This window comes from Grammomys surdaster, unplaced genomic scaffold, assembly GCF_004785775.1.
Source record: "Grammomys surdaster isolate TR1022 unplaced genomic scaffold, NIH_TR_1.0 220, whole genome shotgun sequence".
NCBI lineage: Eukaryota > Metazoa > Chordata > Mammalia > Rodentia > Muridae > Grammomys > Grammomys surdaster.
In genome coordinates this window covers 5865596-5892995 of record NW_021604665.1, presented here as the reverse complement: position 1 = coordinate 5892995, position 27400 = coordinate 5865596, and the positions used below count along the sequence as shown (strand labels likewise).

At 43.0% G+C, this 27400-nt stretch overlaps 1 protein-coding gene across 1 annotated transcript; it reads right to left on the bottom strand.

Moving 5' to 3' along the window:
* Positions 1 to 3636: 3636 nt before the first annotated feature.
* Positions 3637 to 22068, bottom strand: Arl6ip5 (ADP ribosylation factor like GTPase 6 interacting protein 5). The gene is made up of 3 exons (XM_028773038.1): positions 21839 to 22068; positions 7370 to 7587; positions 3637 to 4622 (listed from the first exon to the last, which is right to left on the bottom strand). The coding sequence occupies exons 1-3, from the start codon at positions 22012 to 22014 to the stop codon at positions 4450 to 4452; spliced, it is 567 nt and encodes a 188-aa protein (XP_028628871.1). The 5' UTR covers positions 22015 to 22068; the 3' UTR covers positions 3637 to 4449.
* Positions 22069 to 27400: the final 5332 nt, after the last annotated feature.

Genomic DNA, 27400 nt, shown 5'->3' with positions numbered 1-27400 from the left:
GCAGAGGCAGGTGGATTTCTGAGTTCTAGGCCAGCCTGGTCTACAGAGTGAGTTCCAGGACAGCCAGGGCTATACAGAGAAACCCTGTCTCGAAAAACCAAAAAAAAAAACCTAAGAACTTGACCTACAGCTAAACCCAAGTACCAGGAAGGACCCCGTGGCTTGTCATTGGCCAGAGTTACTCTCTAGCTACTTCCTAGGAACAGTTAATCAAAGCTTAGTCTGATTGTTTTAGATGTACTTTCAGACCCTTTATGATTGTATAAGGTCTTGTTTCAGAGCACCCACCTGTTGGCTTACAATAGGCATTCAGTTAGATGCTTGCCAGGACAGACACCCCCAAGACTTACTCCCGTTTTTCTATAAAACCTTGTCCAGATGAGAGTTCAGGACTGCTTTATGTTGGAGTCGGCTCCTTGGTGGTCTTCTGGGGTTCATGAATGCTTCCTGGAACAATATCACAACTATAAAATTCGTTTTGTTGCTATTTTATAACTAATTTTGCTACTGTTATAAATTGTAATGTTAAACCTGTGTTTTGGGATGGTCTTAGGCAACCCCTGTGAAAGGGTTGTTTGACTCCCAAAGGGGTCAAGACCCACAGGTTGAGAACAAGTGCTCTAACAAACCAGAAAGAGTACATCATAGGAAGAACAAACTATGAAAAATGTGGGCTTTCTGGTTTGGTTTTTAAAGATAGAGAATACGAAAGTGTACAAGTGATTTTTAAAATAGCCATCATATAGTAGCTTTGTTATCTTCCTTAGAAATGTTATCTTTAGCTTCGTGTGTGAGAGCACGCACACAGAAAGGTCAGAGGACCTCAGTGGAATCAGTTTTCTCCTTCCCATTTATATGGATTCCAGAGATCAAATCAAAGTCAAGAGAGACATAGAGAGGAACCGATTCTCACTGTGCTTTTTGTTTATCTATAATTTTTTACTTGTTTTAAGAGGTAATATTAGGGCCAGTGAGATGACTCAACAGGTAAGCATGCTTGCTGCCAAAGGCTAACAATCTGAGTTCAGTCTCCAGAACCCACACAGTAGAAGAGAAGTGATTACTGCACATTGTATTCTGACCTCCACATGAACAAAATAACTAAATGCAAATTTTTAAAAATATGGTATTTATATACCATGTTTTTTCTGTTATTTTCTGTGATGGATGGTGTTAATTATCAACTTGACAGAATCTAAAATCACCTGGGAAACAGACCTCTGTGCATACTGGTGGAGGATTACCTGATTACATTAAAGTGGGAAGATCTGCCCACTGTGGGTGGCACCATTCTCTAGATGAAAAGCATGCACTAGCCACTTCCTGTTTCCTGACTGTGGGTATAGTTACATCCAGCGACTTTAGGCTCCTATTGCATTGACTTTCCCATGGTGATGGATTGTACCTTCCTTGAATTGTAAGCTACCTTTTGTCACTTAAGTTACTTCATGTTGCAGGAATCTTTGTGGAATAAGCACTCTGACACCAATGAGAGTAGAAGAGAGGAGATGTCACTGGTGGACTGAAGCCAAGACATTTTGTGAAACGCCTCAGTCCTGGGTCCAGTTTGTATTCTCATTTTAGACTCTAAAACAGTGACCCTGACTTTAGGAACTATTATAAGGATCACAGCATTAGTAAGGTTGAGAACCACAGCTCTGAAACCACAAGGATGGACAGGGCAAGCAAGTGAGATTTTACAGAAGTACCAGTCAGCAGGTTGGTAAGGACAATGATCCCTTGTTTCAATTGTCTCTCCAGGTCATCCTGTTTCAGGCAGCAAAATCGTGTCAGCAAATAGGCAGTACAGGCAGCAATGTAAGTAAATCACTAAATAGATCAATAAATCAGTACCTAATAATTGGTCCTTTCTACCTTATCCTGATACTTTAAGCAGAGTATTTTATCACAACACTAGGAAGGGAAACTAAGATATCATCTTTCCGGACCTAATTACTGGCTGTTGGAAATTGCAGTGAATATCTTTTTAAAATTCAAGCTATCACTTCCAACAAACTCATGACACTTGTGTCAGAATATATCACATTAAAATGGAAGGGGTTTATGAGGTAAGCACATGCCTTTAATCCCAGCACTCCCGAGGCAGAAGCAGGTGGATCTCTGTGAGTTTAAGGCCAGCCTTGTCTACAAGGTGAGTTCCAGGACAGCCAGAGCTGTTACACAGAGAAAACATCTTGAAAAACCAAACCAAACCAAACCAAACCAAACCCCAACCCAAAACTAAAACCAAACAAAAAAATAAAACACAAAAGGGTGGGGGGCATTGTCTTAGTCAGGGTTTACTGCTGTGAACAGACACCATGACCAAGGCAAGTCATATGAAGGACAATATTTAATTGGGGCTGGCTTACAGTTTCAGAGATTCAGTCCATTACCATCAAGGCGGGAACATGGCAGCATCCAGGCAGGCATGATACAGGAGGAGCTGAGAGTTCTACACCTTCATCTGAAGGCCGCTAGTGGAAGACCGACTTCCAGGAAGCTAGGATGAGGGTCTTAAAACCCACACTCACAGTGACACACCTACTCCAACAAGGCCACAACTTCTAATAGTGCCACTCTATGGGCTGAGCATGTACAAACCATCACAGGGTTTAAATGTATATAAATCCAAAGCAAGTTTAAAACATTCAGCCAAACTTTAGTTGTTTTTCTAGCTTCAAATAAATACCTATAAAGGGTTTTGTTAAGCTGCTTTCAAAATACAAGGTAGAAGTATCAAGTTATTTTTTTTTCCAGGCTATCGCCAAGTTTCTTAATATTTAATACAGACATGTATTGAATAAAGTCTCACTAAAATGCTTCTGACTTTATTCTTTCTACTTGGGTAATGTTACAGATTCTAAACCCTATCTGAAGCTCTTGGCTAAATATAAGGCTTCAGATTGGCTGAGAGGCTAAAACACAAGACATCAGAGCTGCCAAGGTAGTCATGAGTTATTTAGGATGCACAGAGGGGTTTTGGAAAAGGCCCCACCAGTTATCCTTTCAATGTTAGGAAAACCTAAATGTTTTCTATTTCACCTGTGAAATCGCTAAGCTGGCAAACACCCACTTCTTATCTATTTCTAAATGTAAGAGCCATAAAGGGGTAACTATAGTGAAATGCATATGCTCACACCATCCTAACTCCAATGCTGTTTATGTAAGTGTATGGCCGCCATGCCTGCTGTCAACAGCTTTATGAGTTACAGGAGCTGTTTATACTCCTTTGGCTTGGTCCTCTAAGGAAGCTTTGCAGGCTCAGAAGATCAACTGTGGTTGCCTTCTCTGACCGCCTAAGGAATTAATAAAATACATGTTCATTTCTTTCTAAATGTTCTCATCTACTTAAAAAAAACCCAAACAACTGCCACTGGAGAGGTGGCTCAGAGGTTTAGGAGTACTTCCTGCTCTTTCAGAGGACAGCTCACAACCATCTGTAACTCCAGCTACAGGAGTCCGATGTCCTCTTCTGGCCTCAGTGGGCACTGCATGCATGTGGTCTCTCTCTCTCTCTCTCTCTCTCTCTCTCTCTCTCTCTCTCTCTCACTCACTCTCTCTCTCAGGCACACACACACACGCAAATAAAAATGATAAAAATAAATCTGTAAAAAACCTTAATCCATGTAAACATCATTTTCTTGGACTCCTTTTTATTGTTGTAGTAACAAAAAAATGTGTGTCATATAGACAGAACTCAAGTTTGGTTCTATGTTTGTTTATTTTTAACAAGAATAACAGAAGTTACAGAGTTGTGATCATCCCCACCCCCGCCCCCCCACCCTACCCCAGGAGGTGGACATTGAGTTTGCAAGAAACACCTGCTGGTAAAAGCATATTACTAACCCTTTTAAAAATTTTACAAAATTTAACAAAACATTGTCCTAAACGGTTACCTTCATATTCGTAAACAAAATATAAACGACTGGCTGATCCAGTTTCCACTGCACATCAATCAGGTACCAAAGTGAGAGAGATCACCTCTGGTTTTAAAACAACAAAGATAATACCACTAAACTAACATACCCGACACATCATAGTCTTGGGGGATTTTGGAGGGGACAGCATTAGAATCAGGCTGACACACAACATCCTACACTTTAACTGCTTTTCATATCCTCCACGTTGTCTCCAGACTCTACAGTAACATCTTTTCCCTACAATACAATGGTACACAGGCTGTCCAATCCACATTCTCTTTCAAAAACACACCGGGCACTTCAGCCACAACGGGAGAGCGAGTCTGTATTTCTGCAGTTTCTGAGGCCTTCCGTGGGTCTTATCTTAGCAGTGGGCCTGTGCATGCATGATGCCTTGGATAGTTGTTGGGTGGTAAGACGTGCACCTTCTGTTTCAAAACCACAGACAGAAAATGGGTCTGAACAAGGGGAAAGTGCGACCGGATTCCCGCTGTGGCCCTGTCTTCACCTGGCGAGCGAGCTGTGCTTACTCCCTCGCTTTGCTGATGTAGTCAGCAAATTTGTTGATGCTCTCTTCCTGCTGTTCCAAGGCATCCAGGATAATGCCCATCGGAGTTTTCTTCAAGCCTATTCCCTCCATTTTATTTTCCAGCTTGTTCTTGAGGTTTCGAAGTCTCAGGGATGCATGGATGAACATCACTGAAAGAAATGACAGCATCAAAGCAAGAATTCCCTTTACTTTTTTTTTAGTTATGTAAGATAAACTTTCCACTGTTTTTTAATCATGTGTGGGTGTGTCTGACTCTGTGGGTTTATGCACGTGAGAGCCGGTGCCTGCAGAGGCCAAAGGCATCAGGTCCCCCCGGAAGTGGCTCCTGGAACTGGAGTTCTAGGGGGTTGTGAGCCACCTTGTATGGACGTGGAGAACCAAACTTGGGTCCTCTGTGCTCTTAAGCACTGAGCCATCTCTCCAGACCAATAATCCCCCGTTTCACCCCTCACACATAGTAAACTGTGTCTTTTAGCTGTCAGGTCTGCTTGCCTTGCTGATCTTCATATGGTTACATAGACTTTATATAAAGCGGCTTCTCAAGCCACACACAGGTTGTTGTGCGTGTGGAAGAAGACCCAGTACTAATTTGGAAGACCATTGATCTGGCAGCCACATGCTTTTTTCCCCACTGAAATCCTTACCTTGCAAATGTTACTTAAACAACATGACATTCAACATAACTGTCCACTGACATGATTCCAACTGAATAGGAATCCACTTACCCACGGTTTCCCAGGAAGGACATTTTTTTTTTCATTCTGGGTTTGTCTGTACTTTGTTCCCTAAATGCCAGAATCCAGGTAAACCCCACGGTTAAGGTGTCTCCAAAGAGGCATGTTTTCTAAAGGAGTCGTCGGGAATGACATGGCCTTGTTTACTATGAAATAGATTCCATGATCCCTCTTTGTGGACCTCTTGTCCCAGGACCTTAAGGGAATGGAGTAGAGAATCTGTATTTTAAGACACTTTGTGATCTATAAGAGTTATTTGTTCCATGTACATACAATGCATCCAAAGAGCCTGTTAAATAGGGCTGGGGAGTCAATGAGATGGCTCAGTGGGTAAAGTGCCTGCCTCCAAGCCTGGTGACCTGAGTTTGATCCCCAAGAATCACATGCTGGAAGGAGATGTCCTCTTACCTCTACAGTTTCTTGGGCAAGATAGATGGATCGATGGATGGATGGATGGATGGATATACAGACAGATTAATAGGTGGATGGATAGATGGATAGATGGGTGGATGATAAATAGGTGCATTTTTAAAAAATTAAAGGCAAGAAAATGACTCAGTGAACTATGTGTGAGGACTAGGGAAGTCTCCAGGACCAACCTAAAAGCCAGGTAGGTGTGGCAGCCAGCCTGCAACCCCAGCACTTGAAAGGAAGAAACAGAGGAGCCTCAGGACAAGCCAGCCAGATAGAATAGCCAAGTGGCTCATCAAGAGACTCTGCCTCCATCAATAAAGTGGAGAGCAATGGTGGAGGACACCTGATATGAACTCTGGGTCTGCGTGCTCACCCTTACACACGGGGAGGGACATGTATGCATATGCATACACACATGTACTACATAAAAAATATATAAACAAAAGAGCCTATTACAGGCAAATTCCCACTATCCACAAATTTGAAGTAAATAAAAATCATTTGCTTATCTGATAATAGTTATTTTATTTATTATTTGCTTATCTGATAATATTTATTTTACAGGCAAAATTCCACTATCCACAATTCAGAGGAAGACTAGGTGTTCCTGGCCTACTCTGACCTTTAGAGATAAGGACCACTTTCTAAGCATCAGGCACTTGGGGCACTACTGTTGACTTGGTTTATAAATACATGTTTTCTAACAGTATTTCAAACAGTTCTTAGACAGATGATGCTCATGTATCAGAGTTTGAGAATAACTGATCTTAATTTCCTTGTCTTAGAGATAGGTGAACACAGCTCACTTAGGATGACCGATGGCACTCTGGTGTCCTGTAAATCTGGCAAGAGAAATGGAGACTCTTGACTCTGTGATGTATTTCATTACTCTGGCCTGTCTCAGGCTCTCAGGTACAGACGGTACTGTATTTAACAACCAGTATATTTAAATGGAATCATTCCAGCACTGACTCCTAGTACAGCAAGGAAAATCTGGGGAAATTTTTCCAAAGCTTGAATTTACTGGTTGATATAGTGTATGTAATAAAGTAGGATGATTTGTAAACATTCTGGGCTCAATCTGACAAGATCTTAGATAAGCAAATGATTTTATTTACTTCAACACATGCACCGATGGAACATTTTCAAATGTAAAGGGACACTCTCTTGTCAGAAGCTACACTAACATTTCAGCCAGATCTCTGCTACTGAGACCTAGAATTAGATCTTTGTATCATTTCATACTGCTTGAGGTCTTAGAAAATAAGGTATTTATAAAATATCTAGTTTATCAGAATCATAGTATTTAGTGTTTATATTGTGGTCTAGTTATTTTTTCAGATATACATACATACATACATACAGGTAAAACTCTCACATGCTCATGCATACCTCATGCATGCCTGCTGCCTGCAGGGATAAGAAGAAGGTATCAGATCCCTTGCAACTAGAGTTCTGGGTAGCTGTGAGCCACCACGAAGATGCCATGCAGGTTGTACCAGTTCTTGCCATGTGACCGGGATTTGCATTTATTTTGTTTATTGGTATCTCTGTGTAAGAAGAGCTACATGACACACTGCAAGTGTTCACATATATCTGTGGCAATAAGCAACTGCTAGGCTTCCATGTGCTGTCTTAGAAGATTCTGACACTGTGTTAGTTATACTGAGAGGTTATGCAATGCCTACTGGCCAACTTCATCTACATTTATTTTAATGAAGGAAGACAAGGAAAGCAGGTTTACTTACACAACAAGGGAAAAGTGATGCCGAACACAAAGACCATGACACCTCCAAACATGGATATGAGGAAGTAGCTGGCTAGCATGACCACCATCACAAAGGCTGTTGGGTACTGCTTCTTCATCCGGCGGAGGATGTCTTTATTGTGTGCTGCCCACACAAACCCCGTGAACACCAGCACCACAATGATTCCTCCAAGGATCATGTTGAAGGGGCTCAGAAACCTGGGATGGGAAACAAAAAATGATGGGCTCAGAGGCAGGAAGAGCACGGGAGAGAAGGGAAGATGAGGCATGAAAACCATCCAGAACTCACTAAGTACTTCATCAACACCAGAACTTTAAAGCCCATAACCTATGAAGTAGACACAACTGACTGATTCTAAACAGAGAAACAGCCTTAGTAGTTAGAAACAACTACAAAACAGAATGTGAAAAAGAGGAAGAGGAGGGAAGAAGGGATTATCAATAACAACAACAAAGGAAATGGTGGAACTAGGACATTAAGACCATCACAAGCAGTCTGGTGCCTACCCGACTTGTCAGTGTATTGTACTAGAGCTCCACAATTTGAAGAGCCCATGTTCTTATAGATGCACTGTGTCTAGCTTTCATATATCCTAGGCACTACTGCATACCAATAGCTTTGTTTTTTTATTTATTTATTTTTAGCACTAAGTGTTTCATGTTTAGTAGAAATAATAGATGAATTCATCTATCCATGATGGATATATTTAGGGTAGGGGGATCATACAATGGTCTCCATGAGCAAGATCCTGTCTACAGTCATATTTCTCTTTGGACTGTACAGTGCTTATTGGAGTGTTTATTTGAATACAATGGAAACAAACACAAAACAAAATAAAATAAAACAAAACAAAACATGGGATAACTCTCATTTCTACTGGAATAAGAAAATACAATCTCCCTGGGCCCACCTTTCATTTTGGAACCCAGCATCTGGAATACCCCCTCACTGAGGCTGAACAGAAGCTTTCCATGAAGCCCAGTCTTCCCTACCCACCATTGCTACTTTGTCACGAAAGCCTAAAGCAAGCTGCTGTTTGCTAGTCTGTTTTTCTAGTAAGTGATCTAATCTTCCGGCCCCATATAAACATTGGTTTATGATATCTGATACATACAGACAAAAACCCCTTGATTGAACTTTCCAGAGGCCCCAACCATCGTCAACATAGGCTGTCAAATCAGAAATCCAAATATATAGCCTCTAAATTCACTGGTCCATGAGACAAAGGTCTCCATTGGAAGACAACTGTCACTGACTGACTCTGGATAATGCAGGAAACACTAGGAAGATGAAATTTACCACAAGAATTTTGTAAATGACAAGGACCCAGCATGGTAGTCTTCTATCTCCTCTCCTTTTTATGGAGACAGATTCTCACTATATAGCCCAATACTGTGGTTTGAATGAGAACGGCCACCACAGATTCACATGTTTAAATACTTGGTTCCTACTTGTTAGAACTACAGGGTTGTGGCCTTGTTGGAGGGCATATGTCAGAAGGAGGTGGGCTTTGAGATTTCAAAGGACTGGACCCATTCTTAGGACACCTGCTTCCTGCTTGCCAAACCAAATATGAGCTCTCAGCTGTTCCTGCTGCCACGCCTTTGCTTCACCGCCATGGACTCTAACCTTCTGAAATTGCAAGCCCAATTTAAAATTTTCTTTTATAAGTTGCCTGGAGTGAGAATTTTGGTTTCTTTAAATTTCCATTTATATTAATATGTTTTAATGGCGAATGTGGGATAAGAGTCTTCATCACAGCAGGTGATTATGATTTGCCTCATGCACTAGCAGGGGCGTGATCTTTGCCAGGTGCAAATAGTTTAATTCGAGACTCTGGAGAAGGTATAAATGGAGGGTCCTAAGAAGGCATGGTGTGGCTGTCATTCCTAGGAGAGAGGGTAGGGGGAGAGGAGAGAGAAGAGAGAGAGAGAGAGAGAGGGAGAGAGGGAGAGAGGGAAAGAGAGAGAGAGAGAGAGAGAGAGAGAGAGAGAGAGAGAGAGATTAGAACAAAAGACTTCAGTTTTTACGGTGGGTGGGGACATCATGGGTTATTCTCTTTCCCTTTCTCCCTTCTTCATTTCTTCCTTTTGTGTGTGTGTGTGTTTGTGAAAGGGTTTTTCCACTGTAGCCCATCTGTACTTAAATTCATGGCAATCCTTCTGCCTCAGCCTTCCAAGTGCTTGGAAGCCTAGCATTTATTTTTATATTTTTCAATTACCTTATGCTACTTGGATAATTAAAAATACCTGACATTTAAAAATAATAAAGATACCCTCTCATACAGCCATCTCTATAATCTAGGATCCACCCAAATGTTTCTGGGCTATAAAGAAAAAGCAAAGACCAAAATTAACAGAAAGAACTAGAATGGAGGGCCAAGAAGGAACGTGTGGTGCTTGCTACACAAGCCTGAGGAAAGTCAGTGAGCAAGCGTGCACTTGTCATCCCAGCACTGGGGAGGTAGAGATGGGTGGATCCTTGGGGCTCAGTGACCAGCTAGTCTCTGCTGGTTGGCAAGCCCAGGTCTCAGTGAGAGACTTTGTCTCAAAAGCATGGTCAGCGGTGGGGAGAGAGCCAGCCGAGGACGGAAGTCTGAAACTGAAGAAAACTCTTACAAACTGAACTACAAACAAGAGCTGATGAATCTGCAGCCAAGTACCAAAGTCTTTCTGGAATTCTCATTAAAATAATAATTTGTAAGGCTTATAATAAAAGTCACATAAAGTATTTTTTTTCTATTTTTACTTTTGGACAAGTAAAGCAGAGGTCTGAACCGAATGTCTAAATAAAGCCTGGGATGAAGAACAATGGAAAATCCAGAGCCGACTCAAGCGATTCCACACTTGCTGTTCACCTGTTCCTGTGGCTCAGGCTCCAGGGAGAAAAAGCAAGGGCTCCTATAGAACTGGTTTTAGCTTGCAACATGGCCAGCCACAAACTATAATTAGAAAGCGTCAAGCTTCAAGCTGTGTTGGGGGGGGGGAGAGGGAAGAACAAAGTTACTGGGAGGAGAAATTAGTTTCTTTCATATTCAGAGTACATGCAGCTCCATTCTGAAAATCGGTCAAATGGGCACCATGAAGATGACTTGGTAGCCACTTACACTTGTAACACAATAACATACAGGCACACATGAAACATACACACACACAACCAGACACAAGACTAACGGCATTTTCCAATGAGTGCAAGAATCTGGGAAGCAGTTATGGTCTGAGATGCCAGTGGTTGGGCTGTTAGTCACACCCATCAAGATAAAACCCCGTTTTTGAATAGTGGTTTCTGTAAACAGGACACTTATCTTTCACAGTGCCCTGCTGGGTGTGCGTTTATATACTGGTTAACCATGAATAATAAGAAACTGTGAGGAAGAGGGAGAAAAAGATGGAGAACAGGCAGGACATTTAAGATTCTGTTCTTTGTAGAACACAAACCTAATTATGCAGGCTAAAAATATGAAATATGTTTTCAATTTGAGATGAACATATTCGTGTAGATTATCCCATTCTATTGAATAATAAACCTTTCCCTGAGGTGGGGTTGCTTTTGGTTGTAAAAACATTCAGAACTCCACTGTGAGTTTCTGAAGCCATCTTAAAGAGTGAGTGAAAACAATCCCCACTGTGCCGTATGAGACAAAACTGAGGTTTAAAAAAATCAAAAGAGCATAGTCATGGGGGAGATGTGGGGGAGGAGACACGTTGGGGCTGGGCTTTGCAATCCGACCATTCTGTGTGGTTAGTGCTGACGGGGACTTAACCCCTCCATTCCAAGCTTCTCTGTTCCTCCACCATGGGAATCCTCTCCTAGATTATTTCTCTCTGAGAGAAGGTGGCAGAGGCTGAGGGGGCGCTCAGGGATAGAGCAGTTGACCAGTGTGTATGTGGAGCGGGAGCGGGAGCGGGAGCGGGAGCGGGAGCGGGAGCGGGAGCGGGAGCGGGAGCGGGAGCGGGAGCGAGGTATCTGAGGGAAGGTAGCCCTGTGGTGAAATACACCCCAACGTTGTCCTCATGATGCTGCTGGCCAGATCTACAGATTCAGTATGCACTGCTGAGGGAGGAAAACCCCACCCAATTACTGTGTTCTAGAGCTAGGAGCATCTTGGAAAGCCCCTCAGTTCACAAAGAAGTGAGCTAAGGAAGTCAGTAACCATACCCAAGGTCACCAACTGCAGAGCTGTCAGTACAATTAAAGACAACAGAGGGTTCAGAGAACATTTGGTAAATTCTGTCACACCAAGCAGAACCCACAAGGCCCAGAAGCTTGCTAAGCAGAAGCAGCCTCACTGACTTCTAACCCAGCAGCTGTTTCTGCCATGTGGTTCTGGAGGAGCCTGACTCACATGGAAGGAGAGCAGAAGGTCTGTTTACTCACAGGGTGGTTCTCTGAGAAGGTGAAGTTTTCCTGTGGTCTGTACCCAGCCTGGGGCTCATGGCAATTATGAACACACCCAGGCACCTTCTTGGTTCTCATTGCCTTTATAAAAACAGCACTCTCTCCATTCTACAAGGCCTGCCCAGACTACTGCACACACACCGTTGTACCTGAGGTGGGTCCCTGGGACAGGGAGCTTGGCTGCAGGGTAAGGTCCATGCTCTCTCTATTCACCAACCTCAGTATTTGGCTTAGTCTACATCTACTAAGGGACCCTTTTGGTACCTGACATGCAGTAGCCCTCCCTGCCAGCTTCCTGACGCCATCCATCTCTTGATTCTGTATTTCTGCCCAGACGTCAGGAGGTTGCTAGAACTCACTCTGCTTTCCCAGGGCAGTCACCGGCCTGTGCAGGAGCTGTTTTCTCTGCCTGATTCACTCCCACCTTCTTTAAGGCTCAGTTCAGCAGCCTTTTCTCAGCCTCTCTGAACACCATATGCCTCTTTCTTGCATCCCTTACCAAGGCGGCAGCTTTACATCTATGTGGGTGAGTACTGAACACATCTCTAGCCCCTCCTAGATAGAAAGCTCCATAAGGAACAGAGATGTCCCATTTTTGGCCCTAGCACTTAGCACAGTGTATTTGATAAATGTGTCAATGAAGGGCGGGGGGGAGTAAGAGACTAAAATGTTTTCGTACCATTTCACTAAGTTCAGCATATTTCTGTGGCCATCCATTAAGAAGCATGAGACTTAACATAGACGAGCCACACTTATTCCCACTGTATACTAAGTAGGACAGGGAAATGGCTCCAGCCTTTGCTTCTTCACATTGCTTGTTAAAGGGACAACTAAGAAAAGCACCATGGGTGTGTGGGAGGGGTGCAGATTGCTCCTATAGGGTGAGACTATGAGATGAGACGACTGGGGGAGGACGCAAGGCCTTCTGGGCTTTCTGGAGGCGCCTTGGCCAGCCGTGTGACCAGCATAGGCTGTAACATCAGGGACAAAGGAGGGAGACCAATGTGCTGCTGAACTGTCCCTTGAGGGTCCTTTCTGTTTCTCTTGATCACCCTAAGTGTTCAGTGGCTGTCTTGCTTTCCCAACATGACTTCTGTCCTGGCGAGGACTATTTCTTTCTTTCTTTTTTTCTTCTTAATCTTTTAAAATTACATTTATTTATTTAGTGTGTGTACTCACCACCATGGTGCTGATGTAGAGGTCAAGAGGACAACGTTCAGGAATAAGTTCTCTCCTCCCACCCAGATATCAAACTTAGGCAATTAGGTTTCTTGGGAAGTGCCATTACCACTGAGAAATCCAGCCAGCTTGGAAGAACTATATCTGGCTGTAAAGAATAACTAGGACCTTTAGACATACATTAGTCTTTGGTATATGTGACCATCATCTCCTGGACCTAAGGATCACCAGGGTAAAGGTGACTTCAAGAAGGACAAATGAAAGTTTATGTGGGAAGAAAGCATGTCTCTCTTGTCACAGAAGGTCCAAGTAACATAACTTTGGGATTTCTCTACTTGGTTGAATTAGCAAGGCCCACAGAATTCACGGTATCCTGTATGCTTTGCACTACCTAACTAGGCACTCTCCCCTCCTCACCCCCAACAGTTCATGCAGTTGGTGTCTCAACGTTTTTCTAGCAAGGCATACTATGCTAACCTCTTGTGTTTTGTCTGACATTTACTAAGTAAGCTACCTGCTTATTTATTAATGTACTTAGTATTTATGTGCATGTGTACTTGTGTGCACACATATGTATACATGGAGGTCAAAGGTTAACATCAAGTGTCTTCCTCCATCCCTCTCTCCTATTTTTTCAAACGAGATATCTCCCTGACCAGCCTGGCCAGCCAGGGAGTCCTAGGGATTATCCTGTCTCAGCGTCCCCAGGCTGCTCTTCTTATGTAGATGCTAGGAGTCCACACTCAGATCCTCACCTTCCCCCAGCAAGCACTTCACTTCTCCACATCCAGCACTGGTAAGTTTACCTTTGATAAGCAATCAGTAGGACCTGAGTTAGTAACCATAACTAATCCTGCCCGCAGGGTCAGAACTCTACTTAAACTTTCTATGATGCGGTGCCTTCATCACCTACAACGTTGGAGAGAATGGAAGAAAGATGTTCATATGCCCCTCACTGCCTAGGCTCACACTCCTTCCCACAGCCAGGGACCTTTTGGAAGTGATAGAAGACATTTGCTTATTGACAAACTGGTTCTCCTGAATGCTTTTAGTACTGTACTGTCCATGAAGGAAAACCTGAGAATAATTGTCACATGGCAAGAGAGGAAAGTTGGATTGGACACATGTTAATGAGATTGGTGATACTAAGTTCCCTTCCATAGAGTGTCTGGTCAAGTCAGGAGAATCTTTGTGAGTTCCAGGACAGCCAGGCTGTTACATAGAGAAACATTGTCTCGAGGTGGGGTGGGGTGGGGAGAATACCTTATTATTTACCTCACACTAATCTCCAACCTATACATCACAATGGTGGGCAAGTAATCTGGACAGCAAAAGTAGCAATGCAAAAATACCATTTTCTATATTAAATAGCCTTTCTGCCTGACAGTGAATGGAAGGGAAGGCTGAGACATGTGCCTATTCATGGCAAGCACCTGAAATCCTGTCTATTTATAGTAAACAGCTGTTGAATGGGAGCCAAACTGCAGCTATTATCTCTCAGCAGACGCTGCAAAAGCATTCCCTGCAAAAGCTTCCCCTGAACAGATGCTACGTCAAGGATAAGTCTTCTTTTATCTAAAGGATAAAATTCACTGGTCCCGGGGTAAATAAGATAATACAATATACTATAAAATGATAGAATCCCAACATTGTCCAGAGTTCTATAGCCCAAAATTGATTTAAAATTCCAACTTCTAGGAGGGGAGGGCAGTGGAGATATAGCTCAATGGTTAAGAGTACTGACTGCTCTCTCAGGGAATCCTGGTTGAATTCTCAGCACCCACATGTCACCTCACAACTGCCTGTAACTCCAGTTCCAGGGGTTTGACACCCTCACACAGACATACATACAAGGAAGGAGAGAAGAAAGGAAGGAAGGAAGGAAAGAAGGAAGGAAGGAAGGAAGGAAGGAAGAAAGGAAGAAAGGAAGAAAGGAAGAAAGGGGGGGGGGCAGAATCCAGACTATATACACCCATTTCACTTTACCTAGAAACATTGTAAATCTTTTCCTAGTGAAAAGAAACAGAAATGCCAACTAGTTGACCCAGGCAGGGTGGGAAACTAATTCTTTTAACAAAAAAAGAGACGGTTACAGAGAAGCCAGGAAGAACAAGAAACATGCATGATACCAAGGATATTTTACGAGAGGTAATTTTGCCTCCAAGGGATAGAACACAGGGCCTTGTGCATGCAAAGCTTACTCTCCCTTTGAGTCACATCCTCAGCTCACATGAAAGATCTTTAGATTAAATATCTGAGTGTTGACAGATCTCTTAAAGGTCTGAGGTCAGAAAAAACTCAAGACCCACCAGAAGAAGACATCCACCTGCACTGTGTCTTCCCTGAATGAAGTCTATTTAAAGAAGTAGGATGGGGCAGATGGAGACAAAAACTGGGATGATTAGGCAGGTGGGGTGATCCTTGGGGCACCAGCTAGGTACCCAGTTTAATATTTGTTCAACTGAGAAGTGATGAGAATTGTGATTGAAATATTATGAAAATGTAATAATCCTCTGACCTGTCCACATAACAGTCTTTTTTTCTATTCCCAACACTGGAAAATTTTCTAAGTGGAATTAAGACATGTACCTATGTAATTGTGCCTTTTTTTTTTTTTTTTTTGGTTTTTCCAGATAGGGTTTCTCTGTGTAGCCAGCCCTAGCTGTCCTGGAACTTGCTCTGTACACAAGCCTAACCTCGAACTCAGAGATCTGTCTGCCTTTGTCTCCTGAGTGCTGGAATTAAAGGTATGCACCACCACCATCTGGCTGTAGTTATGTATTTTTGTAGGCTTGGTTGATGTGTATAAAAATTAATTCTGATCTTTTCGGCATTGTTTTACTACCCCTCTGGACCTTAATCTTGATAAAGGAATCATAATGTACTATTCTCCACTTCTTCCCACCAGTATCTGAAAGATTGCTGATGCTTCCCACTCCCCTTGAGTGAATGAAGGAAGGGACACAAATAAGAATCCATTGAGAAACCGCTGACACTCATTAATCTTAAAGCATAAACAGACTGTAATTTATTCGATTTGCAAACAACCATGAAAACAATTGTTAGTAGTTTCATTATTTTTACTAGCAGAGTAAAAAGAGATAAAAAACACAAACAAATCTGTAAGCAAACAAAGCTACCAGCATAAACTTACAAACAGGGTCAGTATACAGGCACTGGGTAACACAGGAATGGAGGGTTCACTGACTGTCTATGCAATAGACAGTCTACAAAAAACATTCCAAGTATCTTTCGTCTTACAGTCTATCTTTCTCTATTAAAACAAAAACAAAAACCTAAATGATCTCGTTTACCTGATCAAAGCCAGGGCAAAGGACAGTAGCCACAAGGGAGCAACCTCAAGGGCTGTTTAGAGGCCAGCAGGAGTGGACACAGATGTCAAACCTTCTCTTCCTACAAATGTTTAAATATATCCCCATGAGGGCACCCAGGACTTTCTTAGCTCTTTCTTCCCTCACCAACTGGCAACCAATTCCTTCTCCCTGTAGCATTTAAAAGCACAGTGGTAGCATTCTCAGTACCAGATACTGACAGCCATATGCCTTGGGCATGTACAGAACCACACTTCTTTTGAAGAGAATTACCTTAATACTTTTCCCCCCCAAGTCTATAATTACTAGCCTTCTAGAAACTTCTTACCATCTTGACAAGCCAGCATGAAGTAGCAGCTGTTGATCCCACCCTCCTTTAACACTTTCATGGGCCAAATGATCAGGACAGAGAGTGATCCCTGCCAAGAAAACCTGGGCTCATTCATCCATCAGTGACACAGCTCTGTGTTGGGAGGGGGAGGGGCAATGTGTGCCTGTCCTTGGAGGAAAGGAGAAGCATCCACAAGTTGCAAATATGGTGTGTGGTTAGTGATGTGAGGCCACACCAGAAAATACAGAACCTGAGCTATCAGGAAGGAGCAAGATAAGTTAGCATAGCAGTAAAATGATGTAATTTTCAAATAGTTAAATCTGATTAAGCAGGAACTTTTAGCAAATTCACCATATGGTTTGATTGAAAAGCTATTTGACCTGCTAGCAATCACCTTGGCTACTATAAGCAGATTCGGGTTCCAATTGGGTGCATGACCTCAAACCTTCATGTTTCCAAAAGTGTGGCTACTTAGTGGGATTCCTAGCTCTCATTCAGATTTGGGGTATACATATCACAGTCACTTGGAGAATCAGACGGGGTAAAATCAACAGATTCCTGAACCTAGCAACAAAATAATACAATTAGAATATGGAAAAGTGGCATTGCCATAAGTCACAGTGGCATTTAATTATGCTATTAATTCAATGTCAGTGTTTCTATAGTCAGAGTAGGCCAAATTTTAAAGTGAGGATGAATTCTCCAAAACCCTTGTTAAAATATAAAGCCAAGAGGTCAGAAATGAGCCAGAGAGTTTTCATTTCTGATAAACTCCAGGGTGTGAATTGCTATCCATCCTTGGCTCAGTCTTTGAATAGATTTTTCCAGTTCATATCTGTAGGCATTCCATCCAGCACATGGAAATCCTCACCCACAGCTAGAGTGTATTGCAGGCTTAGTACTAAGGTTTCAAGTGTAACTGTTGCCTGTGTTTTTTATTTTGGGAAAACAAAACAGAAATAAAAACAATGGCAAAGACTGAGGTGGTGGTTTGGATGCTAGAGGCTCATGTATTGGAATGTTCAGTTAGGGATTGAACATCTTTGGAAGGATTAGAAGGATTAGGAGGTGTGACTTTGTTGGAGGAAGAGTTACTGGGGGTGAGCTTTGAGATGTCAAAAGCCATGGCAGGCTCAGCCTCTGTCTGTGCCTCCCTGGTCTGTGGTTCAGGATGTACCTCTCAGTGACTGTCTCAGTACCATGTGTGCCACCATGCTCCCTGTCATGATGATAATGGACTGAGCCTCTGAAACTGTAAGCAAGCCCCAATTAAACATTTTCTTTTATAAGAGTTGCTATGGTCATGATGTCTTTTCACAGCAATAGAACAATGACTAAGACAACTTCTGTTGATATGTGTGATGTAAACATCTTAATGCATGGGTGACTCTTGTCATGTCTGGTCTCTGATCATAGACATCTTTCTTTTCTTATATATACATGTACACAAAAGATTTTGGGGGTAACAGGAAAGTGACAAGTACAGATTAACACTGGCAATGAAAGACATTGGGACAGTGTTTTTGCCATGAGGTGATACCAAAGTGGAGTCTTGTAGAAGTGGGAAAACAGACCCAGGCTGGACTCTGGTGGTGGAAGTCACTGGTCTAAAGAAGCTGTGTTTCTGAGCTGTCCAGTTGGCAACACTAACAGCGATAAGACATAAGTAACATTTTATGCAGCAGAAATGAGGGGGCTCTTGTGAAAGCGCCACCTATGGGATGCTGGCTAGTCTTCAGGCAGCCTGTGAGATGGGTGCTACTGTGAAGATGAGGCAGTGTGCTCACACAGAGGAGGAGCAGGAGGAGGAGGAGGAGGAGGAGGAGGAAGAGGAGGAGGAAGAGGAGGAGGAAGAGGAGGAGGAGGAGGAGTAAAGGACCAGCAGGAGTTCACAGAATCTGAGATGGACAGTGTACTTACTACATGGAAGTCATGTACTGAATAAAACCCTGATTTTAGGACAAAGACCAAACTTCCTCTTCTTTTTCAGATGAAGTCTAGTTACATAGCATGAAACTCACTATGTAACTCAGGCTGGTGTCAAACTCACTACCTACCTGCCTTGACCGCCCTATTGCCGCTCCTCACTTGAAGACCTAACTTTAGACCTCCAAACCCTTCCTGGTCAGGACACACTATGGACATCTGTCTCTACCTTAACCACTTTTAATCTCCATCTTGGTTAGCGTTTCCTAGTGCTTCTGGAGCTACATAGTGTACTCCTGAGCCTTCCCTCCCCTGTGCTGAGTTCTGGGAAAAACAGCCCATCTATCCTCAGCTAAGCCAATCTGAAACAATAGAGGACCTCAAGAGCCAACCAATGTCCCCAAGGGGCCACCTGGCCACAGGGATGGAATCATTGAACATTTCATCATGAAATTACCCCCTAGCAGAGGATCCAGATAAGCAGCTCCCAGAAGTGCCCAGACCCACCCATCCTCTGCAGCATCCAAAGAGGACAGTTCTGTTTAGAATGGGGAATGTTCCAGAATTAGCCACGTTCTTGGATCCCAAAGGTATTGGATTTCTTCCACCTTTCAGGCACTATAATTCTAAACCTCCTGACTCTCAGGAAGATGCCACAGTAGTTAAGGAGACAAGCCCGGGTCTGTGGCTGTAAGTATGTCATTCAACTTCTCTGAGTGTCAGGTTTAATAATGAAAACAATAATAGTTTAGTTGTGGAACTGTATGACACAATGCAGTAAAATACTTAGCACACCGTACTTAGCAAAGTACTTATCACACAAAGCCCTCTGTAAAAGTTTATTAGTATTTATTATAAAGAAAGAAAGAAAGAATTTGTGGGGAAAGCTAGCAAGTGTTTAGAGATGCATAGAAAAAAAACACAAAGGTTTCAGGCCCAATTTATCCTGGGGTATAAAGAAAATTTCATTATTTCTGACTGGCCTGGAACTCATGCAGTCCTCCTGCCTCAGCCTCTTGAGTGCTGCGTTTCTAAGTATGAATTACCATGCCTTGCCTGGCTCTTTGCAACTATATAACGACAGGTACTTTTCTCTTTATTTTCAAAGACATCGCTAACAATGAATAGTTCTGGCTGGGCGGTGGTGGCGCACGCCTTTAATCCCAGCACTTGGGAGGCAGAGACAGGTGGATTTCTGAGTTTGAGGCCAGCCTGGTCTACAGAGTGAGTTCCAGGATAGCCAGGGCTACACAGAGAAACCCTGTCTCGAAAACCCCCCCCCCCCAAAAAAAAAAAAGAATAGTTCTTTGTGAGATAGAAATGAGGAAAGGTGAAGACTGTAGACTGCCTGGTTCAGTGGCCTAAGACCATAATGAGGGAGCTATATTTAGTTAAGAGCTGACTGTGAAAAATGGGTTCTATGAAGGCCACAAGGTGACCAGGGTTGTGCTGGAGTCCGGACACATAATGCTTTGAGTGTGAGAGGGAGGGGGATTTTATTTTGTCCTTGCATATTTGATTGGTCTGTGTCAAACCTTTCTATTTAGGATAAGGTAATCCACCCCATAACTACATAACCACCAAAGAGGAAGGAAAGAAAATGAAAGTTTACAAGAGATGTAAAAGCATTATTAGAGCTCTTTTTGTTTTGTCATGTTTTCAAGATAGGGTTTCTCTACGTAGCCCGGGCTATACTCAAACTTGCTCTGTAGACCAAACTGGCCTTGAACTCACAGAATCCGACTGCCTCTGCCACCTGAGTGCTGGGATTGAAGGCCTGTACCACCAGTGCCCAGCTAATTATTTTATTTTAAAGAAGAATTTTATTTTAAAGAAACTTTGTGAAGTGTTTCTCTGGGAAGAGGCACAGTTTTGGGGGCAGGTTCAGGGACAATTACCTCTGGCTTTCTTCCCCTGACTAATGGTTCCTCAGCTGCCAGTTTAGTTAGAGTCCACTAAGCCTGTGTCCTCTGCACACTAGGCCATCCCCAGAGTTGGCAGTTCCTTCAGCCACACACAGTTAAGATCTCACATGGAGCCTGCATTTGAGAACCGGTGCCCACTCCGAACCACGCCCGGAAATGGGGAAGCTTGCCAGTCTCCTCTGTGCTGTGAGTTTGCTCCCTTTGAGGCTCAGCAAATGCCATGTGTCCCTGGGCCAGAATTCAAGTCTGATTCATCTTGGTGTGCTCAGAGCTTGGCAATGGGGTCTGGTGTCCAGAGGTAGCTAAGTAAATAAGCCAGCTAACCTCAGGCCAATTTACAACAGCGCCTTACCACTCACCCCTTCCTAAGCACCGAGTGTGAATCTCTCCTCTCTCCTTTTGGCCTCCCCACCCCCACCCCTGCCCCCAGCAGCTTCTCTTTCTCTTTGGGTTTGTTCTGAAAGAGAAACCTTAGAAAAGGACTTCTTTTAGGGCAAAGGGGCCCTTTGTAAAGCTTTCTATTTAAATTCATATTAAATGATAATAAAATGGCGAATATAACCACTTATTTTGTTAAAAGGTGGGAGAAGCATTTTTAAAGGGTAACCTACAAGGAAAAGCAGCTTCTCGGGAAACAAGTGCAGAAATGTGTACGTGTATGTTAGCCAGAATGTTCATGCATAACCTGACTTACCACAGGGAACTTCTTAACTAACATTGAAAAGGTCTTCGGATATGGTTTAAGACCCCAGGCTAAGAAGCAAAGCTAAAGCAACCATGTCTGGCAACTTCTGGGAAAAAAAAAAATGTCAGGGGGCTTCATTTCCAGAGTCACCTCACAGAAGGAAGATGCGCCACCAGGAGACTCGCACCCTCTTGAACTGAAGCTCAGCTCCATGTACAGTACTGACCGACATTAGGCAGAGAGGTCACTTAAACACAGCCCTAGGTCCACACCCTGTCATTCCAGGCTTTTCTAGGCAGCCCCGGGACAAGGTTACAACACCACGTTTTGTTTTTGTTTTTTCTTATTTTTAAAACACCCACTGTGCTACAAACATCTGACAGGCGATTGACCTTAGTCAACTAGCTCTCATTGTCCCAAGTTCTCAGCGTTTCCCTCACCTTTTCCCTCACAGGATGCCTGTCAAAGTCTCAGTCTCTAGAGCAGAGAAAGAAAGGGGATTTCAGATAGCTGCGGCCTCGCCCTGAGAACAAGTTTCCACTGGGTTGGCCACTTCCCGAGACCTCAGGGCAGGCGCTCCGTGTGGACCTAGTCTCGCATCTAGCAATCTTGTCCCCGGGGTCCCTACGTCCTGACTCTGGACAGGTGCTCCAGACAGAAGACCCTACTTACCCAACGACCGAAATCATCATGGCAGCCACCACCAGGTAGTTGGTCTGGTAATAGAGCAGATTGCTCACTACACGGTTGTTCCATTTAGAAATGTCCCTGAAGTCCGGCCGGGCGAAACGATCAGAGCCCGGGAAGAAATCATCCCAGGCACGGAGCGGGGCGAGGTTCACGTCCATGTTCCTCTGCTTCCCGAGCTTCGCCTTCGGAATCTGAAGACGGCGGCGGCGGCAACCAGCTGGATGAAAGATGACAGCGGCTCCGGATTGGCTCTGCGGTTAGAGCACTGCAGGGCCCAGGAAATTGACTGCGGGCGGGTGTGTTGGTCTGTCTGTGATTGGCTGGAAGTGGTTAGTGACGGAAAACAGTGGGCTTTACCAAATGAGAAGCAGAATACAGACAAAAAGTAACTAGCGGAAATCCCCTACGTAAACTAAAGGTGATATCAGTTCTCTCTGGCAGTTTAAATACAAACCATCTCTTTAAACACAGTTTGTGTGTGCTCTTTGCCTCGGAGGCAGCTGTTCAGTTCAGTCTAAGTGCAATAGACTGGAAGACGACCTCAGTGTCCTGGAAGTCCAGTAATTGCTAATCTCCCCACATATGCATGCAATATTTCATGAGTCACTTTGTGTGAAATCAGACTGGAAAAATGGGAGGGAAGGTTTGACTGAAATGAACCGACTCGCTTGTCAGCTCGCTTTTTTCTTCACTCTCCATTTCTGCTGTCCTGTGGCAAAATTACCGAATCGCTGTGCCATCGTTATAGATAGATGATCAGATAGGCTTCACTTCTTCCTGAATGAACTCTTAGCAGCTTCAAAGCAAACAACTGCTAGAGGTGGTCTGTGTTTCTGGGCAGAAACATGGATTCCCAGGCCAAAAAAGTTTCTCAGTTTTATTCCAATATTAAACCAGTAACATTTACCTAAGAAAACTTAGTATCTAAAAAAGCAAAAACAAACAAACAAAAAAACCTCCCACAGCTAGGACTTCTAAAAGAACACCAAGCTATACAACCATAATGTATACACAGAGAACCTAGCACAGACCCATGCAGGCTTTGTGCTAGCCGCTTCAGTCTCTGTGAGCTCCTAGTTGAATCCCTGGGCCGTTTTCTTGTGGCGTCCCAGATCCCTACTATGGAAGGCGGGCTTCTAAGATGGCAGGGCCTAAGGTAACAGTGTTTCTAAATTTGCAACTGTTAATTTTTAACCAAACTCAAAGTGCTCTACTAAGACCACCAACTTCCCCTAAAATTTAGTTGTCCTTGCTGATTAGAAAGGCAGTTGAGGAAATTATGGTGGCTTGACGAAAATTCCTGCAGCCACTGGTGTTTAGGCTAGCTTGGCAATCAATGTAGCAATTGACTTTGGAGAAAAGTCGTTCCTTTTTAAAAAACAACAACAACAACAACAAAAACCCTTATTTATTGTGAAAGAATGTCTTGCCTGCTTCCTGTATGTGCCCCACCCTCATTCTTTGTGCCTGCTGAGGTCAGAAAAGGGTGTGAGAGCTCTTGGAACTGGAGTTAGAGATGATTCTAAGCTGCCATGTGGGAACTGGGACTTGAATTTGGTTCCTCTGGAAGAACAGCACATGCTCTTAACCACTAAGCCATCTCTCCAGGCCAATGGAGACATGTTTTAACTTCCCCCAGCCTTACTTTCTTCATATGTCATCTAAGGTTAGTAGAAAATCTGCCAGAGAGGCTAACTAAGGGATGTTTGGGAAGTGCTTAGCATATGTAGCGGTCACCGATTTTACTGTTATCAGTAGTAGTACAAACTAGCATGATGAGGCAGACCTGGAAGCTCAGCTACTTCAGAAGCCAAGACAGGAGTTCAAGTTCAAGGCTTGTAGGGACTACAAAGTGAATTCAAGGCCAGCTGGAGCAAGTGGTAAGATTGTGACTCAACATAAAAAGCAAGAAGAGTGCCAGAAATACACAGTTCAGTGATCAACACTTGCGTAGCATGGAGCAACGTTGGTCCTTGTGCAGACCCCATTATTGCAACAACAAACAAACAAAACAAAACAAAGAGCTAGCAGAGTCCGGAATTTACCTGGTTGATGTTTGTTGGGAGCCAACACCTAGCCGAAATCTGCTATCATCTTTACAGCCATCTCGAGCCATATACCCTGACAAGAGACTTGTTTTCAACAGCCCACAACAGCTGAGCACACGCTGACAAACATCTTGTTTTTCTCACATATCTTGTTTTGCTGTTTAGTGCCGCCAGCAGCTAGGCACACTTGGTCTCCACGCTGCTAGGTGCACGTGATATCCACGCTGCAAGGCATATGATGTAGTGCCTTCAGCTGTGCTTGTCCACGAGGGCAAGGCACGTGGTAAAGGGTATAAATACCCAGGATTTCCTTCCAATATACGAGACTTGAAGAGACTTGATCAGACTCTCTGTCTTGTCTCCATTCTTCGCGTCTCTGCCCCCACTCTCTCCCTTGCTAGGCCCTGACCTGCCTACCAGAGCAGCAGAGTGAGCACATAGTGGCACATAGTGTCCCCCCGAATGTGAGGCAGCTCGGGCAGCTACAGATGTTTATAGTGTTTTAACCTGTTTTCTATCCTTTTATAATAAATACCTGCTGACTTTTCTCCCCTCGTTTGCCATTGATCATTGTGGTTGCCTCTGAATAGCTGAAATGGGAGAAAAAAATGTTGAGACTGCTTATTACCATGCCAGCAGGCATTCTAGGTCCTTTCCAACCTCTGTGAGGCACTGTGGGAGTCAGATAGGGTAAGTGCTTGCTTTGCTCTGCCTTCTGGCCTCCGCCCCCCCCCCCCCATACACACACAGGGCTGGAAATACTGGGAGACAGTGAGGAGAGTGCTAAATAAAGCCATGCCAGGCCTCTATTCAGTTACAGGAAATCAGAGGGTGTGGAGGAATTCCCGGAGCGTAAGAATTTTAAAAGGCATCGGTGTGGGCAAACTGAGTAAATGATCTTGGTCCAGTGGTGGGAGGGAACACAGAGTTCAGCACCTGTTAGAGAAATCTGTGAGCATTGGCAACTACAACGAAGAACTTCCTCCTTCCAACTGCTCAGAACTACAGTTCTGTCAAAAATGTATTAGTAACATGCTTATTTCCATCACAGGCAACTCATAGTCAACACATATTACTTGGCTATATTTTGTTTGTTTGTTTGTTTATTATTTATTTTTATTTATCCCCAGCTCCTTGGAAGATTGAGGCCGGAGGATTGCAAATTCAAGCTTGTTTGGATAACTTAGTGAGACTCCGTTGTTTCAAAACAAAAAGAAAATCAGTATGGATATAGTTCCAGAGCAGAGTTTTCTAACATGCACAGAGCCCTAGGTTCCTTCCTCATTACTACAAATAAAAAAAAAAAGAGAATCCAAACAGGTCTGCCTTTGTTGCTGTTTTGGGTTTTTTTTCTCTTCATAGGATGAGTCCCCGTAACTCTCTCTGAAAATATTGGGTATGCTCCTGTCTCTGGTTGGACTATGGTAGGTTTTCGTTTGATGGGGTTTTTGTTTGTTTTCTCTATATTTTATACCTTGTCATCCAACTATTTTAAATGCGAATGAGCACACATTGAATCAACTTTACCCCAGTCTCTTGTTTAAAAGCTATTTATTATTAGCAGCTATGTCAGTAATTGTAGGTGAGGGGAGTAGGAGTAAGGATACTCACTGCATTAGTCTCTTACAACCAATGGCTCAGTGGTTCAGAGTGCTTGCTGCTCTTCCAGAGGACTAGATGTCAATTCCCAGCACCCACATCAGGTGGCTCACAACTACCTGTAACTCCAGCTCCAAGTGGGCTGTCGCTTTCTTTCTGGCCTCTGTGGGAACACACACACACCATACATACACATGAATCAACTTTTTTAAAAAGCAGTCTCTTGAGGCTTTTCCAACAGGACTTAAGATTTTTAGTAAACCCCATCCTGATTAATCTTCTGTCTGGCCATAGACTATGATGTGCTCCACTGTAAATAAAATAATCTACTGAGGATTTTGGTCACTTGCCACTATCACTGTCATTATTAACAAATGGAGATGGCTATTTCTAATCAGTTAGGTAGAGCTAATGATGTCTGGTGTCAGCTGTCAAAATGGTGAGTCATGGTGACACACAGATGCAGGACAGTGTGTCAGGGTGACATGCAGGACAGAAATCTTTGTGAACTTCTTTTGGGTGTTTTGTCTGCATGTACATTTGCACCACTTGTGTGCTGGGTACCAGGAAGTTGCAGGCTATTGTGAGGCACTGTGTATGGGTGCTGGGAACTAAACCTGGGTCCCCTGGAAGAGCTGCAGTGTGTGCTCTTAACTGCTGAGCTAGGTCTCCAGACTTTTATTTCTTTTCTTTTCCTCCTCCTCCTTCCCCTTTTCCTTCTTCTCTTCTTCTTCCTCCTCTTCCTCCTCCTCCTCCTCCTCCTCTTCTTCCTCCTCTTCCTCTTCTGCTATCTCTGTCCTATTTCTAAGGCTCAGTTTCCTCCTTTCACTGTTTGGCTCTGACTGAATTTTTTGCTCAGTGTGTGCTATTGATGAACATAGCTGGGGGATCATAACAGACGAGCCTTCCTTAAGGTTTAATAGAGAATAGGACAAAGAATAGATTAAATGCCACAAGTGAGTAGCAGCCCCACCCCCCTTTAATGAGCACCCTGGAAGCTTTATTTCCTGCACTTCATTGGTTTTCAAACAGTGCATCCACAAACTACCTATTGTGGTAAAACTCAACCCTGGCATTTGCAACCTTCAAGTGGTTCAAATCAAAGACTATATTTGAGAACCATTCAAGAATTCACTTAATTTTCAGTCTTAAAACCATGAATGTTGTTATTCTCACTTTACAAATGAGGATCTGGAAATACCCAAGGTTTCATAGTTAATAGTTGGGTGGTGAGGGTTTAAATTCAGATCAGACTACATATTAAATTTTTTATCTCACCTTAGTAAAAGTAAAATGTTTGTGTAAATACATATTTGAAATATATGAACACAATTATTTCCTCTCTTGTCTACCAGAACCACTCATTTGCATACAATGTAGGACTGAAGAACAGAGTAAAAAACTTCATTTATGGGTTCATAATGGTAATGGGTTATAAAATCTCTATATTTTCATATCTAAAATCATCTATCTTATCTATCATTCATTTATAAATCTAATATATATGTATCTGTATTTATGTATAACAGAATAGTTTTCTGACAGAATGGTGTCACACTAAAGTATTAATACAAATTTTCACAAAGAAAATAGACTCTTTACCCTATGTCTATTTAATGTTTTAAACTTCATGCAGATAAAGACAAGGATTTTGATCTTCTTGAAATACGGAAAATGGAAATTCACCATTTTCCCCGGAAGAAAACACTGGCATATTGGGGTGGTTATTTCAGTTTTTAAATAGAATATATGAATATTTTATGCAATTATTTGTCAACATATATGTGTATAAATAAGTAACATATCTAAGCTCGTGCAGTATAGCAACATTATAGATGGTATAACATTATTTAAGCAGGCACAATTAACCAAAGATTTTAATTACACTGTGAAATGC

What these genes read in the sequence shown, in the direction of transcription:
- Arl6ip5 (XM_028773038.1), bottom strand. Translation starts at nt 22,014, where the DNA reads ATGGACGTGAACCTCGCCCCGCTCCGTGCCTGGGATGATTTCTTCCCG. An exon ending in ATGATGATTTCGGTCGTTGG is followed by an intron (nt 7,588 to 21,838) that starts GTAAGTAGGGTC and finishes TTCCCATCCCAG; the next exon opens with GTTTCTGAGCCCCTTCAACA. An exon ending in CATCACTTTTCCCTTGTTGT is followed by an intron (nt 4,623 to 7,369) that starts GTAAGTAAACCT and finishes CATTTCTTTCAG; the next exon opens with TGATGTTCATCCATGCATCC.